Source organism: Anolis sagrei, chromosome 1 (assembly GCF_037176765.1).
Source record: "Anolis sagrei isolate rAnoSag1 chromosome 1, rAnoSag1.mat, whole genome shotgun sequence".
NCBI classification, from domain to species: domain Eukaryota; kingdom Metazoa; phylum Chordata; class Lepidosauria; order Squamata; family Dactyloidae; genus Anolis; species Anolis sagrei.
In genome coordinates this window covers 38,887,229-38,907,565 of record NC_090021.1, presented here as the reverse complement: position 1 = coordinate 38,907,565, position 20,337 = coordinate 38,887,229, and the positions used below count along the sequence as shown (strand labels likewise).

Below are 20,337 nucleotides of genomic sequence, written 5' to 3'. Positions count from 1 at the left end.
TGCCATGAATCTTGACGTCACTCCTGTAGATTGCCTATAGCATAGTTTCCTTGTCTCCTTAATATCTTCTACATCAGCAACTTCCTTAGGATTGATCAAAGATTCTAATCCCAGCTATTCTTTCATTGTTTCACAGCAGCTGGACTGTTGAAAAGTTTCCCAAGAAGCTCAACTGTTTGTGAATATTCTGAGTCATCACAAGTGATCAGCTTTATTACCAAGAATACTGTAGAACCTAGAAGCAGATCTCGAAGACTGTAATCATACTGTAATGGTACTTTGACTGAAATAATAGTGCCACTGACTGTGTGCATCTGATATAATGAACTGTAGCTCAATACACTTCCTTGGGAGGAGGATCTCCTTATTACACTTCGGGTCCAACCTATCTTCGAGGCCACATTTCCTTCTATGAACCGGTATGGGCTCTAAGATCTGACAGGGAGGCCATCCTCTCACTTACACCTCTATTTCAAGCACAGTTGGTGGGGATGAGAGAGAGGGCCTTCTCGGAGGTGGCCCCCCAGCTTTGGAATGCCCTCCCTAGAAAGATGAGGTTAGCTCCCACTCTCCAAATTTTTCAGTCAAACCAAAAAACATGGCTCTTGAAACAGGCCTTTGACCATGATTAAAATCTTAATTGTTAAACTCGCTGGCCTAGTGGTTCGTTTCACTTTGGCACTTTGTGGGTTTGATACTTGAATACAGCCTATTTTACATCAGCAGCCCCTGCTGTGTTTTGCTGAATTTTAAATCAGTAAAGGTTTATATTATGTCTTATGTAAAATTGTTATGTAAACTTACATTGTAATGTTTTATATGCTTATGTTATGTACCTGTGTGTTTTGTGTCTGTTGCACTTCTGAGTGCTTTTGTGAGTAGCCCCAAGTCCCTTCGGGGAGATGGTGGCAGGATATAAATAAAGTTTTTTTATATATTTTACTAGCACAAAAACACAGTATGACGCAGCAAACAAGATATATATGCTGGATTTTGTATCACAAAATCACAAGTCGAACACTTCCCAAGCATTTAGGACTGTGTGATGTATGCCACCTTGTCGTGGTGGGGGGCTTAACTGCTCCAAGGATGCTGAGAGCTATGCTGGCGGTAGTGCAACTACCAGCAGGTCCAACCACGTCAGAGAGATCTCAGCTGAGGAGTGGAACTAGGAGCACCTATCCCATTAGCACTATGGAGAAACAGACTAAAATGAAGTCTATACTGATTCGGTGGTCACCCAGGATAAAAAGAATTGCGGTGGATGCTGCTGATTCTGGACATCAATTGACAAATTGGCTACAGAATCAAAACACAAATGAACAATCACAGAAGCGGCAGAAATATAGAACTTATTATTATTATTATTATTATTATTATTATCTGGTTATAAAATATATGCTTAAAACTTCTTGTGTGTGTCCACTTAAAAATGTAAAGTGTGCTTAATCATATTACTGAGAACATGAAAATATCACTTTTGGGGATTGCCGATTCGAGAACCACCACGACCCTGACTCCCTAATAATTCTGGGAATTGTAATTCAAACATGTAACATTTCCTAGCTATCATAATATTTTCTAGGAGCCCCCAGTGTTGCAGTGGGTTAAACCCTTGGGCTGGTAGGACAGAAGACCGACAGGTCACAGTTTCGAATCCAGGGAGAGCAAGATGAGCTCCGTCTGTCAGCTACAGCTCCCCATGCGGGGACATGAGAGAAGCCTCCCACAAGGATGGTAAAACATGAAAACATCCAGGCGTCCCCTGCACAATGTCCTTGCAGACAGCCAATTCTCTCACACCAGTAGCGACTTGCAGTTTCTCAAATCGCTCCTGACACACACAAATAATATTTACTACCTGTAGAGCATTTGCAAGTGTTCACAGCACTTTCTATACATTGTCTTGTTGTGATATTTACAATGCTTTATTGCAAAGAGGACCTTGTGAGGGGTGCTTATGTTAGACTGCCTAGAAAGTTCATGGCGGGGAGGGTAAAGTTTGAATTAGAAACTTTGTATTTTGTATCTCCTTCCTTAACTGCTATACCAGCTCCGGAAATATCAAAGACTAGTATTGATATTAATATATCTAATCTTTGTTAATGCTCACCAGCTTTTAAAATGATAAGCTGTCTAGAAAACGGAGGCTTAATTATACTGCTTCATCATTTCTTATCCACTTAAGAAAACTAAGAAAGAATGCATCTGGCTCTTCCACAATTAATTAACAATATGTGTAATTTAGCTCTAATTTACTTCTTTCAGATATATCATTTATGTTCTGCATGACGCATCTTCTTCTCCAGATCTTCTTAAAATACATGATTTCTGGTTGAAGAGTTCCTTCTCCTCCTTTTTAAAGCTTCAATGCACAACCAATCTAACTCAATGAAACTCAAAGAACAGAGACATTCTAAATGGTTTCTACAATGAAGGGGAACTTGAGCTCCCACTGAAAAGCCCTAGTGAAAATAGTTGCATAGCAACACATGCCATATAATATCCAAGGAACCAGCAAGGAAAAGTAAGAGAGATTGCAAACTACCGTCTGACATAAAGCCAAGCAGTTATCGGGAGTTTCATTCTACTAGCTAAAGCATTCTGACATTGAAGCTAATGGGATTTTTTAAAAACCCATTTTGAAAATTAATTTTGTGAATTAGTGAGAACAATGATTCAAATGAAGAATCAATCTAGTCTCAATATTTGCAACGACATATTTTCCATTCTGAATTCATTTCATCTTGGTTATTGACAACAAATCTGGCTGCCTACAGTCAACAGTTTTCCCTATGGAAAGTACACCTATCAAAATAGGGTCTAACCCATGCATGTGCAAATGTTGGCCCTCCAGGTGTTTTGGACTTCAACTCCCACCATTCCTAACAGCCTCAGTCCCCTTCCTTTCCCCCCTCAGCCGCTTAAGTAGCAGCCGCTTAAGTAGCAGAGCAAAGCGAGTGCTAGGTTAAAGTAGGCATGGGCAGAATTGGGCCCTCCAGGTGTTTTGGATTTCAACTCCCACCATTACTAACAGCCTCAATCCCCTTCCTTTCCCCCCTCAGCCGCTTAAGAGAAAGGAAGCGGCTTAAGCGGCTGAGGGGGGAAAGGAAGGGGACTGAGGCTGTTAGTAATGGTGGGAGTTGAAATCCAAAACACCTGGAGGGCCCAATTCTGCCCATGCCTACTCTAACCTAGCACTCGCTTTGCTCTGCTACTCTTAAAACCCCATTTCTAGGTCAGGTTCTTCGACTCTAACATGGCACTTATTCCAGGCAAGCAATTGTATCTTCTGGATCAGCAAGCTCTAAACTTTTGGGATCTGCCTATCTTCGTGACCGCATCTTCCCTTACCTACACGATCTCTGAGATCTTCTGGAGAGGTTCTTCTCTCGCTTCCACCACCGTCTCAGGCACAGTTGGCGGGTACGAGAGAAAGAGCCTTCTCGGTTGTGCCCCCCCCCCCCCGCTCTGGAATTCCCTTCCCAAGGAGAATAGGCTAACGCCTTCCCTATCTGTTCTGTCACGCGCTGGGCCTGTAAAGAATTTCCTTTAAAACAGAACATGCAACCTTTGCCCAGCGGGGAGCTAGGGGGCCCAAGGAGAAGTTCTCAGAGGTTTTCCACCACAAATGACTTTTAGATGGATTGTGAAGTATAACAAAGGCTTTTATTAATGAACAATCAAACAGAAACTTCTCTTGTCTTCAGAAAGCTAAACAAATGATTTCAGGCTTCATGCAACTGGTGACTTCCTAATCTTGCCCACGAAGGACAGGCAACTGTCTTCAATAACTTCTTCTTTACTTTAAATGAAAAATCCCCTTTTTAACTTCTCCCAGGCTGACTGTGAACCTAAAACTAACTGATGTGGGCACCATTACCGGGTTGAATTGCGTCTCAAAGCACCGAGTGGATCTACCAGCACGGCCTGTAGTCTCTTCAGCTGGAGTTCTCTAATATTTAGGGCTGTTCTCCCCCAGAAAGTCTTCAAAGCTTTGGGGATGCTTCCCTGGAAATTCTTAAAGGTTGAAGCTTTTGTACAGGTGAAGTTTACACATGTCCTGTACATAGCTTTCCTTGCTGAGACTAACTAAAAAAATGGCTCCCTTCCCTTCCCAATTGCCCTGAGCAAGGGGCGGGACCAAACTCAACAATGATGGGCAGGTGGCTTGCCCTATAACTACAACCAAAAGAAGCCACCTATCTGCAGAGTCCCTGAAACTTAGGACTGCAAACAAACATTCAATGCAAAGCAAACAAAACTGGAGCTCCTGGTACAGCTGTACCAGAACACTATCCACTTTCTACAAAGATTTAAGGACGTGTTGTTCCTCTGTGCTTTTGACCAGACAATTCCCTACATAACTGACCCCATTTGAACCCAAAATTTCTGTACTCGGACTTTACACTTTACCATTGTATCCAAAGTTATAATGACCTATTTTATATTGCTCTTATCCTTGCTGCTACTATATGACCTATGCACTTTACTCACTAGCCCTATACTCTGAAATGCTGTGGCACCAGTTCATCCACCCGTGACAAGACAATCAGCTTTGTTTGGTTGTTAGTTTGATCATTGTTTTATATTTTGTTATAATGTTGTTGTTCTTATTTTGCTTGGTTTTATATCGCTTATATTTTAATGTGTTATGTTTTAACTGTATTGTTGGGCCTGGCCCCATGTAAGCCACCCCGACTCCCTTTGGGGAGATGGAGGCAGGGTATTAAAAAAAGTTGTTGTTGTTGTTGTTGTTGTTGGATTTTAAATAAATTTGTAAACATTTCTTCTAGCCACAGGGCTATTTGATGGGGAAAAAAGTTCAATGTGCCTAAATAGGGATTCATGTCAGCTCTAGGAAGCACAATCCCTCCAACTACTAGTGTCTAGAACACTGTCTAATAATTTTATGGCAATTATAAGTAGAAGAGCTTGGCAAACCTGAGCAGATCTGACCAAGTTTACCTCTGTCAATGGGAGGCAGAAAATAAAGCCAGAATTTGGTCTGCCAAAAGCCAAACAGAATAATTTAGGAACAGGAAAATGAATTGAGATGACACGAGTCCCCATTTCAGCGCAGTAAGCTTCTATTATTATTATTATTATTATTATTATTATTATTATTATTATTATTCAGAAGATACCATTGAAAAGAGATTGTGAAGCACAAACAGAGGATGTTTGGATCCTTGTGGAATTAAAGTCAAAAATTATAATTGGAAACAGCAAGAACATTTTTCTATGTCATGTTTTTATGTCTTAGAAGTTGCTTCATATGCCTTAAAATGTAAAGGTAAAGGTTTCCCCTTAACATTAAGTCTAGTCATGTCCAACTCTGGGGGGTGGTGCTCATCTCCATTTCTAAGCCAAAGAGCCGACGTTGTCCATAGACACCTTCCAGGTCATGTGGCCAGTATGACTGCATGGAGTGCCTTTACCTTCCCGCCAAAGTGGTACCTATTGATCTACTCACATTTGCATGTTTTCGAACTGCCAGGTTAGCAGAAGCTGGGGCTAACAGCGGGAGCTCACTCCGCTCCCTGGATTCAAACCACTGACCTTTTGGTCAGCAAGTTCAGCAGCTCAGCAGTTTACCCACTGCACCACTGGGGGCTCCCTTACCTTGCTTTAAAAAGCTTTTTAACAAGTCCCATCAGGAGCCCCCAGTAGCGCAGTGAGTTAAACCTTGTGCCATCAGGACTGCTGACTGGCGGTTCGAATCTGGGGAGAGCAGGCTGAGCTCCTTCTGTCAGCTCCAGCTCCCCATGCAGGGACATGAGAGAAACCTCCCACAAGGATGATAAAACTTCAAAATATCTGGGTGCCCTCTGGGCAACGTGCTTGCAGATGGCCAATTCTCTCACACAAGAAGAAACTTGCAGTTTCTCAAGTTGCTCCTGACATGGGGGGGGGGGGAGTCTCACCCAGAAGATCAACCATGAAACATGTTTTGAAAACAAGACAGATAACTTCACAGTTTCATTGTTTTTTAAAAAATAATATCAATAAGGAGGGTACTTCTCTCCCAGTTTCATAGAGAGGGCTTTCTTTAAGGCCAAGCGGGCAGGACAAGAAGGAGTATCTCTACTTCAAAGAAGGTGAAAGACCCCTTTGTTAGTGACTTCATTTTGTCTCACTAGAAGACAAAATGACTATCATATTTTAGATCAGGGGTCCACAAACTTTTTAAACAGAGGGCCAGGTCACAGTACCTCAAAGTGTTGGACGGCCGGATTATAATCTGAAAAAACATGAATGAATTCCTATGCACACTGCACATATTTTATTTGTAGTGCAAAAAACACTTTAAAACAATACAGTAATTAAAATGAAGAACAATTTTAATAAATTACTGCTTAGCCAGTATTGCACTACCTGATATCCACTGGGAAGTAGCAGCCAGTAATGAAATGACTAAGGCACTGATATCTCCAGCCCATCCCCTGTTCAGATATCAGCCAGCACGCCAACAACTTAAATCAAGAAACAGCTCCCTAAGATCTTCAGAGATACTTGAAGGAATGCCTCAGCAAGTGAGAGTCCAAAAGTGGCAGTCTAAAACCCAGTTAGATATGATCTCACTAACATTCCTAGCGAATATACAGTGGAAGTGAAGAACAGATTTGAAGGACTAGATTTAGTAAACAGAGTCCCAGAAGAACTATGGACAGAAGTCCGCAACATTGTTCAGGAGGCGGCAACAAAGTACGTCCCAAAGAAAAAGAAAACCAAGAAGGCAAAATGGTTGTCTGCTGAGACACTGGAAGTAGCCCAAGAAAGGAGGAAAGCAAAACGAAACAGGGATAAGGGGAGATATGCCCAGTTAAATGCGCAATTCCAGAGGTTAGCCAGAAGAGACAAGGAACTATTTTTAAACAAGCAATGCATGGAAGTGGAAGAAGACAACAGAATAGGAAGGACAAGAGACCTCTTCCAGAAAATTAGAAACATTGGAGGTAAATTTCAGGCAAAAATTGGTATGATAAGAAACAAAGATGGCAGGGACCTAACAGAAGCTGGAGAGATCAAGAGAAGGTGGCGAGACTATACAGAAGATCTGTATAGGAAGGATAACAATATCGAGGATATCTTTGACGGTGTGGTGAATGAATTAGAACCAGACATCCTGAGGAGTGAGGTTGAATGGGCCTTAAGAAGCATTGCTAACAACAAGGCAGCAGGAGACGACGGGATCCCAGCTGAACTGTTTAAAATCTTAAAAGATGATGCTGTCAAGGTGATGCATGCCATATGCCAGCAAATATGGAAAACACAAGAATGGCCATCAGACTGGAAAAAATCAACTTATATCCCCATACCAAAAAAGGGAAATGCGAAAGACTGCTCAAACTTCCGTACAGAGGCCCTTATTTCTCATGCCAGTAAGGTAATGCTCAAGATCCTGCAAGGAAGACTCCAGCAATACATGGAGCGAGAGTTGCCAGATGTTCAAGCTGGGTTTAGAAAAGGCAGAGGAACGAGAGACCAGATTGCCAATATCCGCTGGATAATGGAGAAAGGCAGGGAGTTTCAGAAAAACATCTATTTCTGCTTCATTGACTACTCTAAAGCCTTTGACTGTGTGGATCATAATAAACTGTGGCAAGTTCTTGGTGGGATGGGCATACCAAGCCACCTTGTCTCTCTCCTGAGGAATCTGTACAAAGACCAAGTCGCAACAGTAAGAACTGACCACGGAACAACAGACTGGTTCAAGATTGGGAAAGGCGTCCGGCAAGGCTGCATCCTCTCACCCAACCTTTTTAACTTGTATGCAGAACACATCATGCGATGTGCGGGGCTGGATGAATGCAAAGCTGGGGTGAAAATTGCTGGAAGAAACATTAACAACCTCAGATATGCAGATGACACCACTCTGATGGCCGAAAGTGAGGAGGAGCTGAGGAGCCTTCTAATCAAGGTGAAAGAAGAAAGCACAAAAGCCGGGTTGCAGCTAAACATCAAAAAAACCAAGATTATGGCAACAAGAATGATTGACAACTGGAAAATAGAGGGAGAAAATGTGGAGGCCGTGACAGACTTTATATTTCTAGGTGCAAAGATTACTGCAGATGCAGACTGTGGCCAGGAAATCAGAAGACGCTTACTTCTTGGGAGGAGAGCAATGTCCAGTCTCGATAAAATAGTAAAAAGTAGAGACATCAGACTGGCAACAAAGATCCGCCTAGTCAAAGCCATGGTATTCCCTATAGTAACCTATGGATGTGAGAGCTGGACCTTAGGGAAGGCTGAGCGAAGGAAGATCGATGCTTTTGAGCTGTGGTGTTGGAGGAAAGTTCTGAGAGTGCCTTGGACTGCGAGAAGATCCAACCAGTCCATCCTCCAGGAAATAAAGCCCGGCTGCTCACTGGAAGGAAGGATACTAGAAACAAAGTTGAAGTACTTTGGCCACATCATGAGGAGACAGCAAAGCCTAGAGAAGACAATTATGCTGGGGAAAGTGGAAGGCAAAAGGAAGAGGGGCCGACCAAGGGCAAGATGGATGGATGGCATCCTTGAAGTGACTGGACTGACCTTGAAGGAGCTGGGGGTGGTGACAGCTGACAGGGAGCTCTGGCGTGGGCTGGTCCATGAGGTCACGAAGAGTCGGAGACAACTGAACGAATGAACAACAACACAAAACCCAAAACCCCAATCAGTGGCTGAGACTGGATAAGAAACTCCTTCCTGGGCACACAGAAGACTGGGCGACTTGGAAGGCATTGAACAGGCTGTGCTCTGGCACCATGAGATGCAGAACGAAATTAAGAAATGGGGCTATAAAGTGGAATCTGGAACATGTGAGTCTGGAGAAGAGCAAACCACAGACAACCTACTACAATGTAACCTGAGCTCCGCCACATGCACAATGGAAGACCTCCTTACAGCCACACCAGACGCACTCCACGTGGCCACCTTATAGTCAAAGGAAATTTAGCATAATGCCAAGTTTTTAACTTTGTTTGTGGTTTTTTATACATTATAATTGCATTCCCAATTTGTTTCTGACATAATAAAAAAGCAAATTGAAGCCAACTTGATGGCAAATAACAACAAACAACAACTGTCCTAGAAGCATGGCTCCTTTAACTCATGCTCTGGCTCATTCTTGCACTACCGAACTCCTTCACTCTACCAGTGTGACTCCCTACTCACTTATTCCTAAGCAACACCTTCCTCATATTCCATATTGGCAACAGCAGTTATTCAGTTCTGACGCTTAGAGTTTTACAGAGAAAGCTATTACATATAAACATCTACATGACATTTATACGTCAATGTTTTGCACATTCATACTTTCAAGAGCTAAGAAATGCCAAAAATTATTGTCTTACGAGAACAGTAGATGCAGAGCACAATAAGAGAAACCTTGTTAAATGTTAGTTGATGCCCTTTTTCTGGGAAAACAGGTTCTCCCAACCCTTTTTGAGAGTTGCATTGTACTGTTTACTCATACAAGCGTTATATCTATAATTATACACTCACAGACAAAGAAATTAAATTTATTTCTAGAACATTCACTGCTGACACCAGAACAAGACAAAAGCAGTCATCAAGAAAACACTTCACCTTAAATTATTTTCTGTAACTCCTTTCCTCATGATTATATTTTCTACATATCTCTGATCTGACCAGAGTGACACATGCCTTCCTCATGCCCAGTTTGCATTACTATTTGCTGTGTGGGTTGGCATTTGAAAAGTACATAGACACTTCAGCTGGCACAAAGAACTTCAACTAGATTACTAACTGGTGTTGCTATAAGAAGGTCTTCCATTGTGCATGTGGCAGGGTTCAGACTGCATTGTAATAGGTGGCCCGTGGTTGGTTTGTTTGTTTATTTATTTATTTGCTGTATTTATATACCACCTTTCTCAGCCCGTGGGCGACTCAGAGCAGTTTACATTTGGCACAATTTGATGCCCCCCAGCAACATAAAAACACTTAAAACATTAGCATATAAAATATACATTCATGTTTGTTGTTGTTCATTCGTTCAGTCGTCTCCGTGACCTCATGGACCAGCCCATGCCAGAGCTCCCTGTTGGCCGTCACCACCCCCAGCTCCTTCAAGGTCAGTCCAGTCACTACATTCATATAAAGTCAATAAAAACATATATCCTCGGTGTCTTCTTACTGAAATCATTATTCAATCACATCGTCCAGTTTTCTCTGTGAAATCCCACTGGAGCACTGCAGCACACCCAAATACCTGGGAGTTACCTTGGACCATTCTCTGACCTACAAGAAGCACTGCCTGAATATCAAGCAAAAAGCAGGCGCTAGAAACAATATCATACAAAAGATGACGGGCACAACCTGAGGATCACAACCAGATATAGTGAAGACACCTGCCCTTGCGCTTTGCTACTCTGCTGCTGAGTAAGCATGCCCAGTGTGGAACACATCTCACCATGCTAAAACAGTGGATGTGGCTCTCAATGAGACATGCCGCATTATCACAGGATGTCTGCGCCCTACACCACTGGAGAAATTACACTGCTTAGCCAGTATTGCACCACCTGACATCCACCACAAAGTAGCAGCCAATAGTGAAAGGATCAAGGTAGTGACATCTCCAGCCCATCCACTGTTTGGATATCAGCCAGCATGCCAACACCTTAAATACAGAAATAGTTTTCTATTATCTACAGAGACACTTGCAGGAACACCTCAGGAAGCTAGAGTCCTAAAACCCGGAACCTCAATCCATGGCTAATACGAAATGAGAGACTCCCTCCTGAGCACACAGAAGACTGGGTGACTTGGAAGGCACTGAACAGACTGCACTCTGAAACCACAAGATGCAGAACCAACCTTAAGAAATGAGGCCACGAGATGAACGACAGAGCTACCAAGAAGAGGATGCACCCTGTACAGGAGATCCTAAGTGAATAACTGAATAAGTGAAACTATGAATAAGCAAAACCATATAAATTGGTTCCATGGGCACAGAGGTCTTAACTGTATTGTCAACTGCCTTAAACCCCAATATTAGAAAAAGGTGGGATATAAAGAATTTGGAATTATAGACCTGGAAGAGACCACAAGGACCATCCAGTCCAACTCTCTGTCATGCAGGAACACATAATCAAACAGCTCCCAACAGACAGCCATCTAGCCTCAGCTTAAAAACATCCAGTGAAGGAGACTCCACCATACTCCCAGGCAGCATATTCCATGGCTGAACAGCTTTTACCATCAGGAAGTTCTTCCTAATGTTTAGGTGGAATCCCTTTTCCTCCACTTTGAAACCATCATTCTGTGTCCTGGTCTCTAGAGCAGCAGAAAACAAGTTTGCCCCTTCCTCCAATTAATAATAATGAAAGAATTAATAACATGAAGAGGTAATAACAAATCTCATCATCCCAATAGTCATGCTACTAGCAAGATGATGGGAGTAGTAGTCTAACACATCTGAAAGGTTGTTCTAGGATTCAAATAGGTAATTCAAGTTAGTGTTCTAAAGAAGTTCATATGCTTTTCACTATCTGTGTGTGCGTCTCTGCATGTGTTTTCCCCAATAGTGAGTGTGAACTAAAGCGGAGATCGAGTGAGTATCTCTCCAGGCTGTGGAGTGCCCTATCTCTAAGAACATAGCCTTCAGCAGTAACATTCTCATTTCGTTCTTTACATCTTATAATATCCACCCACAATGTCTATCTCCGTGGTGCTGAGTGCCTCTTCTTTCCTTTGCTTCCTACTTTCATCACCACAGATACTGTTGTGGTGGCATTTTCAAGCAGTTAGTTGTTATAGTTACTGACTTAATTGCAAGATTTCAGTGGCTGAGGAAGTCGGAGCTCTCTTGCCCTTCAAATTCTCTGAGCTGCTTTGGCAGGCACCAAAATAAAAAAAGGAGTGGGTGTATATGTGTGTCCTCATACCTCATCCGCTAAAGGAAAAAGTACCTAAAGGGCAAAGAGTGGAGCCCAAACATGTCATTTACTCCCTTAATACTGTGGGATTTAAGACTGTTTAAAAAACTGCCCACCTGTTAAATACCCTTCCTATCATAAAAGGCTTTATTAAATCCCTGCCCACTTTGTGACTTTTCAACAAATTTCACTTCCTTTCTTGTGACAACTTTGCTTCTTTGGCACTAAGCCAAATAGATTTCAGAGCCTGACACTGCACCCAAAAAGACAGTTAGACAGGCTACAGGCACCATATTTTAAAATGGCAAATTGTTGCTCTTTAACAGTGACACACAGCTCCAGTTTGGGCCATTTATTTCATTCTACCTAATGGCAAGGATGGTATAGCAACCATCAGCGGGATACTCCATTTAGGCATTAAAAAATGAAATGCAAAGATACAGAATGGGGGACGCCTGGCTCGACAGCAGTATGTGTGAAAAATATCTTGAGGTCCTTGTGGACAACAACTTAAACATAAGGCAAAATGAGGCAGCAAAAAAAAGCCAATGGGATTTTGGCCTGCATAAATAGTAGCATAGTGTCTAGATCCAGGGAAGCCATGCTATCTCTCTATTCTGCATTGGTCAGACCACACCTGGTATTGCAATGTGTCCAATTCTGGGCACCGCAATTGAAGGAAGATGTTGGCAAGCTGGAATGTGTCCAGAGCAGAGTGACTAAAATGATCAAGGGTCTGGAGAACAAGACCTATGAGGAGGAGCTTAAAGAGCTGGGCATGTTTAGCCTGTAGAAGAAGAGACTGAGAGGACACATGATAGCCATGTATAGATACTTGAGGGGAGGTCATAGGGAGGAGGGAGCAAGCTTGTTTTCTGCTGCCCTGGAGACTAGAATGCGGAACAATGGCTTCAAACTAAAGGAAAGGAGATTCTACCTGAACATTAGGAAGACCTTCCTGACTGTGAGAGCTGTTCAGCAGTGGAACTCTCTGCTCCGGAGTGTGGTGGAGGCTCCTTTTTTAAACAGAGGCTGGATGGCCATCTTTTGGGGGTGCTTTGAATGCGATTTTCTGCTTCTTAGCAGGGGGTTGGCCTGGACGGCCCACGAGGTCTCTTCCAACTTTATGATTCTATAATTTTTGTCAATATACCCCTTGGTTTTATAACCATCCTTAATCTTGGATATGCAGACTAGTGGTGATGTAAGCTGAAATCAAATACAACTGGAAGATGCCAAAAGAGGTTGTACGCTGCTTTGTTATCTTTATGGATGAAGGATAGATGCAAAATGATTGAAAAAATGAATAAATAATAGAAATTCCAATTGAGTTTGCTGAACTACAAATATATGCAAAGTAAGGAGCAACTGCCTTCAGTATCCCTAACTGAGCACATATGAACAGCAAAAAAGCGGCACAGTAGATAAGCCTGCCCTACCAGCTCCCCCATCATGCTAAAAAAATATAAATCTACAAGTTTGGCCTGTGAGCAAGTATGGTGTGGTGGTTTGAATGCTGGGTTACTGGAAGACCATGGTTTGAATTGGGACCCATTGGGAAGTCACACTCTCTCAGCCTCAGAGGGAAGCCAGAGAAAACCCTGTCTGAACCAATTCTGCCAAGAAAACTCTGGGATAGGTTCAATTTAGGATCAACATAAGTCAGAAATCACTTGAAGTCACACAAGAACAACAATAAATTTGGTCACCAAAATGGAAATCATCAAGAAAGTGATGGTTAGTATGAGAAAAGGCCATTCCTGCCTTTTGAAATAAACCACTAAATTGTTTCCGGAAGGTTCAAAATGTTTGGATTTTTACTTGTGTAAGGCTTACTTGAACTAGTTAGTTCATTTCACATGGTACATATTGTTAGTTTTGAACAAAAAGTCTGCTGAAACATGACGAATGACAACTTTCTTATGGTGAATGAACCAATCCATAGCTATTTTCATGTTATTTTTGCTTTGTTACCAAATTTTCAGTTAAATGAGCAATCCAGGAATATTTCTATTTTATTATTTTGTTAGCTATTTCCAATGTGTTGAAATTTCCAAATTTTGAAATCAGCTTTCAACACACTTAATAAACATGAGCAAAATAAGTCTGAAGTGAGATGTCAAATCAGAACATGTAAAGCAGTATTTTGTTCTAATAAGTTAAGGGGGGGAAATTACATTTGAAAAATTTTCATGACATACAAGAACATCAGAACAGAGAAAAGACGAATCCATGTTCATCTTCTGCTATGACAGTCACCCGTTTTATCAGCAGTCAAAATAAGGAACTCACCCCAAGTTTAAGGTCAGGAGTTGTGTCAACATTCATCAATTTGATATGCTAAATTGACATCCCCAAGCAAAATGGTCATTGGCCATGATGGCTGGGGATGTTGCTATTAATAGTCCAACACATATGGAGATCACTAATTTGGGTAAGGCTGACCTAAATGATCCCATCCCAATGGGAAAATGTAAGGGCTTCTAAAGGACAGAACACAAAACTATTTAGTTTTAAAGTAATTTTCTTGATGGATAGAATATTAAGGTCTGAATGGTATTACAATTTGGACCAAAGATTACATGATTTAAAGATGTCTATCTCCTATTATTATTATTATTATTATTATTATTATTATTATTATTAAAGTCTGACATGATCGATACATTCGGACAGCTTATCTCCCTCTATGAACCATTTCAGAGGTTAAGATCTTCTGGGGAGGCCCTGCTCTCGCTCCCACCTCCTATGGAGGGGCGGTTGGTGAGGATAGAACCATAGAATCATTGAGTCGGAAGTGACCTTATGGGCCATCCGTCCAACCCCCTGCCAAGATTCAGGAAAATTGCATTTGGATTTGCATCTGAAAATAGGATGAGGGACAGGGCCTTCTCAGTGGTGACCCTTCATCTATGGAACTCTCCCCCCAGCGAAATTAGATCAGCCCCTCTTCTTGACCTTCAGGAAAAAACTAAAAATCTAGCTATGGGACCAAGGCTTTGATCAGTAATAAGCAGTGGAATAAGTGATCACGAATAATATAATGACAAATGGAACGGCCCTGCACTATGATTTGGATTGCATGATTTTAAGTGATATTTTAATATTTGATGTTTAACTGTTGGTTTTTAACTTATTTATTGGTTTTACTGATATGTATATATGGCATCGAACTGTTGCCTCTTGTAAGGCCGCTCTAAGTCCCATGCAAGGTGAGAAGGGCAGGGTACAAATATGGTAAATAAATAAATAATGCTTGGTTTTGCTGCGACCTAATCACCCATTTAGTACTTCAAATGACGTACGTGTGTTAAGTACCCATAAAGAAAGATTTCCACCTATTTGCAGTTGCCATCTTTGCTATCACACAGACAATGCAGCCACTTGGAAGCAGGGTGAGTTCCAATCTCTTTCCACACCAACCAAGAGAATGGAGAGGAGACAGGAATTGCTTCTGTCCCCTTCTTCTAGCTTGGGATGGGGAGCTTATGTTATCTCTTTGTTTATAACCACACTGATAGAACATTGTGAATTTTTTCCCATTAGGAAAGGATGTTCAAAGAAGCTAAGAAAAGTTTGTTTGGTGGAAGACTACCAAGGCATGCAGCAACCAGCCAACAAGCTTCTGGTTACCATCGAGGCTCCCAGCAGAATATTGATAGCCACATGTTTTGGCAACAAATGTGGACAGAGGCAAATGCAGCTGTCACCTGGTTTGCTGGACATAGGAATTCAGGCATTTCAGAGGCAACTTGGGTGGACTGAAATGTTACATTTGCATTTATGTTTCAGTGTGCAGACTTTCAAAGTGCAATGGAAAAATATTTTGAGAGGCAGGCTGTCAAAAATAGCATTTCATCATCATATTTTGATAACTATGCAACTATTTCTGTAAGTGGTTCCAACAGACAAGAATTTCTGGAGGCTAATTGGGCTGCCCAAAAGAACACCCCATCAAATGCTGATGCTATGTCTTCAGGTAATAAGGCTCTGAGGGCTATGCTAAGCAAGAGGGTGGAAGTCTGTGGCTGGGTCTCCTGTGTCTTTCTCATTTATTTTGAAAATAGTCAGGGTAGAAGCCCAGTCACCCATCATTTGAATGATCTAATTTCTCTCACATACATACAGCCATTTCATTCAATGCTGCTTGTGCTGAAATAAATTAAAAGAGACAGAAGACCCAATTATAGATTTCCGATTACTTATTGAGCATGTCCTTCTGAAGTTTCTGGTGTCTTGGCCATCAAATATTGGCCCCTATCTTTCCACATTTCCAGGAAAGTGAATCAGGTGATCAAGAAACTCATATGATATCATCAGGGACAGGAAGCCACCTTTCAAAACTAGCACTACAACAAATGTGGATACTTGTGCTCACCAAAAAAAAAACCTTTTTCTAGTCACGTGTTTTAGAAGATGTCTTTTTGGGACAATCTGACTTGCAGAGATGACATTTTTAAATAAAACATCTAATTTAAGTTCTCATGAATCAATCACATTCAAAGGCTAATGTGTAAAACATCAGCCCAAATAAAATACACCTGGCATTTTTGTTTTTCTTGTTACGTGCTAAATATCTTTGTATCAATTCTGTCTAGTTTGTCTGTTTGAATCAAATATATGAGCAAGGAGATGAAATTGATATCAATTTTCAAGCACGGTTTTTCTTTAGTTACTAGATGTCTCTGTTTCCTCCAAGTAGTACAGGACAGACAGTGTAATGATTTTTTTCTCTTCCCACCAAACGACCTTTTAGCTCTCAAAAACTCTGTGAAGTGACATTGAAATCCACTGCCTAATCCAGTGGTTTTCAACCTTCCTAATGCCACAACCCCTTAATAGAGTTCCTCATGTTGTGGTGACCCCCAACCATAAAATTATTTTAGTTGCTACTTCATAACTGTCATTTTGGTATTGTTATGAATTGTAATGTACATATCTGATAGGCAGGATATATTTTCATTTACTGGATGAAATTTAGCATAAATACCCAATACTCCCAAATTGGAATACTGGTGGGGTTGGAGGGGGGATTGATTTTGTCGTTTGGGAGTTGCAGTTGCTGGGATTTATAGTTCATCTACAATCAAAGAGCATTCTGAACTCCACCAATAATGGAATTGAACCAAACTTGGTACACAGAACTCCCATGATTGACAGAAAATACTGGAAGGGTTTGCTGGGCATTGGCCTTGAGTTTTGGAGTTGTAGTACACCTACAACCAGATAACACCATGGACTTAAACAATGATGGATCAGGACCAAACGTTGCACAAATACTCAATATGCCCAAATGTGAACACTAGTGGAGTTTGGAGAAAACAGACTTTGACATTTGGGTAGTTGTAGTTACTGGGATTTATAGTTCACCTACAATCAAAGAGCATTCTGAACCCCACCAATGACAGAATTGGGCCAAACCTCCCACACAGAACCCCCATGACCAACAGAAAATGCTGTGTTTTCTGATGGTCTTTGGTGACCCCTCTGACACCCCTCTCATGACCTGCCCAGGGGTCCCAACCCCCAGGTTGAGAAATGCTGGCCTAATCCAACTCAAGGACAATTTGAACTAGACCTTCTACCTGAGGCATACGCATCTGCCTTATATATCAACGCATTCAAGACTTCATCATCTGAAAACTCACAATAAGTGGCAATTGTTTAAGTGGCCCACAACTTCCCACCTATCCTTTTCAAACGTGCATCATATTTTACAGACAATCCCTTGCCACCACCCAGGCATGTAGCCGGGGGGGGGGGGGCTTTGGGGGCTTCAGCCCCCCCCCCTTAAATTCTGCGAAAAGGCCTTACTGGTACATTATTTAGACTGTTATGTTTATTCACATCATGATCTGATCACCATGCTCATTATATCCCATATGCATGGGGGTATTGGGGTAATGATACAAAAGGTTTGCTAGGGTAGACCCTCTTTCACTCAGACTCAGCCCCCCCCCCCCGAATCAAACTCACCCCTCCCCCCCCCCCCGAATCAAAATCCTGGCTACAGGCCTGCGCACCACCTAATGAAATAACCCACCTAATAATATAGTCAGATATTGGAAAAAGACAAATTTGTGAGCCAACAACTGGAAGAAACATTCTTCCCATAAATGAGTCCCCCCCAGGAGTGAGAAAGGCAATATATAAATACTGTTAATAATAAATAAATAAATTATCTACACTTGATTTGGGTACACGATAAGGGAGCTCAGTATTTCCTCACAAACAGACATACTTATTTAATTTGGGGGGGAGAGGGGTCATAGGATTACACCCAATAGTCTTGCCTCCTTTGTGGCAACATACACACTAACCACCACACTTTTAGGGTCAGTGTGAAGAAGCCCTACAACCAGATGCAGGCAGTCCCCAAGTTATCAACAAGATTCTGTAGGTTTGTTCTGAAGTTGAATTTATTTGTAAGTCAGAACAGATACATTTTTAAGTGTAACTCCAGCATGTGTCTGTGTGTGTGTATGGTTTTGGATAGCCTAGGAAAGAGTTAATACCCCTGTGGCATTTGTGTTGCTCTCTGTGCCCCTGTTACTTTCTGTCTCTGTGATAACTGGATTTTGACATCTTCTTTATGAACCATGACTGCCCAGGATTCACTTCCATGGGGAGAAGCATTATGGGCATCTGTCTATATCAGGCATGGGCAAACTTGGGCCTTCCCTCCAGGTGTTTTGGACTTCAACCCCCAAAATTCCTAACTGCCTCAGGCCCTTTCCTTTCCCCCCTCAGCAGCTTAAGCAAAGCACATGCAAAGTACACTGCAGTAGTCTATTTGAGATGTGATGAGAGCATGGATCACCACGGTCAAGTCTGGCTTCTCAAGGTAGGGGCACAGCTGGCACACAAGTTTGTAGTTGGACCTCCATGAGAATGAGTTTGAGGCCCCACAATTAGAGGATTATTATTCATAGAGAAGAAATAAATGGTCATCAAAGAGTAGGAAACCTGTCTGCATGTCAATCAAAGCACTCCCAACAGATGGCCAACCAGCCTCTCCTTAAAAACTCTTGAGGCAGTATATTCCAGAGACAAATAGCTCTTATCAACGTGAAGTTCTTCCTAATGTTTAGGAAGAATCTCTTTTCCTGCGGTTTGAACCCATTGCTCTCCAGAGCAACGGAAAACAAGCTTAACACATCTATTGAAATATGACATCTATTGAAATAGTTCAACCCGGCTCTCCTGTTCCCCTTCAGCCTCCTTTTCTCAGAGCTAAAGAGACCCAGCTCCATAGGCTCATTGGACTTGGCTTGCAGACCTTTGCCCACTTTGGGCGCCCTTTACTGGACACATGGCCAAGACCCTCCCCCCTGGGGTGGTGGTGCCCAGAGCCGGGTTCAGAAGAAGGCTGGAGGGCAGAGGAAAGTTGGCCGAAAGGTGGAGGGAGAGCCTCTATGTATGTGGTGTAGCTACTCACGTGCCAAATGGCGAAGAAGATGAGGGCGGCGCAGAGCACCAGGGAGAGCATGTAGCAGAAGGCGGCGAAGGTGAAGGCCATGGCCGGGGGAGGGACAGCCCCGAGGAGCGAGCCCCCCGGGCGGAGAAGTTCCCCCTCTTCGGCCGCAGGAGGGAAACCCTCCCGAAGTCACCTCCGGAAAGCGCGCCACGCGTCCCGCAGCATCCCTCGGCCAGCGGCCAGGCGCCCCGTGGTTCCTGGGGGGCTTTTAACGCCTCGAAGGGGCCATTGGAGCCCAAGCCCAGAGAAAGGTCCTCTCCAGCTTTGAGGAGCCAAGGCTGGCCCAAGGCGCACCGGGAGAGCCCGAGCCCAACCTCAAAAGCGGCGTCTCCCGAGTCGCGCCCCCAGCCAAGTCTTTGGGAGCTCTCCAAAAGGACCCCGACACCAAGCGCCTCCTCAGCCGGGAAGCGGCGCGCCTCCGCCTCTCTCCATCCTCTCCTCTTGAGTGAGGTCTTAAGAGCTTTCGAAGCGAACAGGCAAGAGACCCCCCTCGACTCTGGAAGCGCGAAGCAGAGACCCGCCTTCACCGCCTGGCCGAAAGCGGAGCCCAGCCATCCACTTGCTGCTCCTGCTGGTGCTGCTGCTGCTGCTTCCAAGGCTTGGAGAAGCGTGGCGCCTCTCACTCTTCCAGACTCACCAAAGAGGAGGGAAATGCAGGAGGAAGGAGAAGAGGAAGAGGAGGAGGAGGAGGAGGAGAGGCTGGGGACTGGCTCCGCCCGCCCTCCTCGAGCCTCGCCTCCAACTTGGACGACTTTGCAGGACCCACAAAAGGCGACTTTGCGGAACCCACTTGGACAACTTTGCAGGACCCAAAAAAGAAGACACTCAAAGCTCTGACAGGATGATTATTTATTTATTTATCGTGTCATCAGCAACCATTGTATTACCATTCTAACAGAGCAAAACAAACACAGAGATTAAAAAGAAAAAGAAAAAAAAGAAGAAAAAGAAGAAGAAGAAAAAACCACACAGATTTTG

General features: G+C 42.9%; 1 protein-coding gene across 2 annotated transcripts in view; it reads right to left on the bottom strand.

Annotated features, from left to right (window-relative positions):
* The window catches only part of CNIH3 (cornichon family AMPA receptor auxiliary protein 3), a 99,892-nt gene extending 79,868 nt beyond the window's left edge, over positions 1 to 20,024 (bottom strand). The window contains exon 1 of one of the 2 annotated variants that reach the window (XM_060754191.2): positions 19,321 to 20,024. In XM_060754191.2, the coding sequence (XP_060610174.1) occupies positions 19,321 to 19,401 (81 nt within the window). In that variant the 5' untranslated portion in view covers positions 19,402 to 20,024. The remainder of the gene's footprint in view (positions 1 to 19,320) is intronic. The other variant, XM_060754190.2, reaches the window with a different exon arrangement.
* Positions 20,025 to 20,337: the final 313 nt, after the last annotated feature.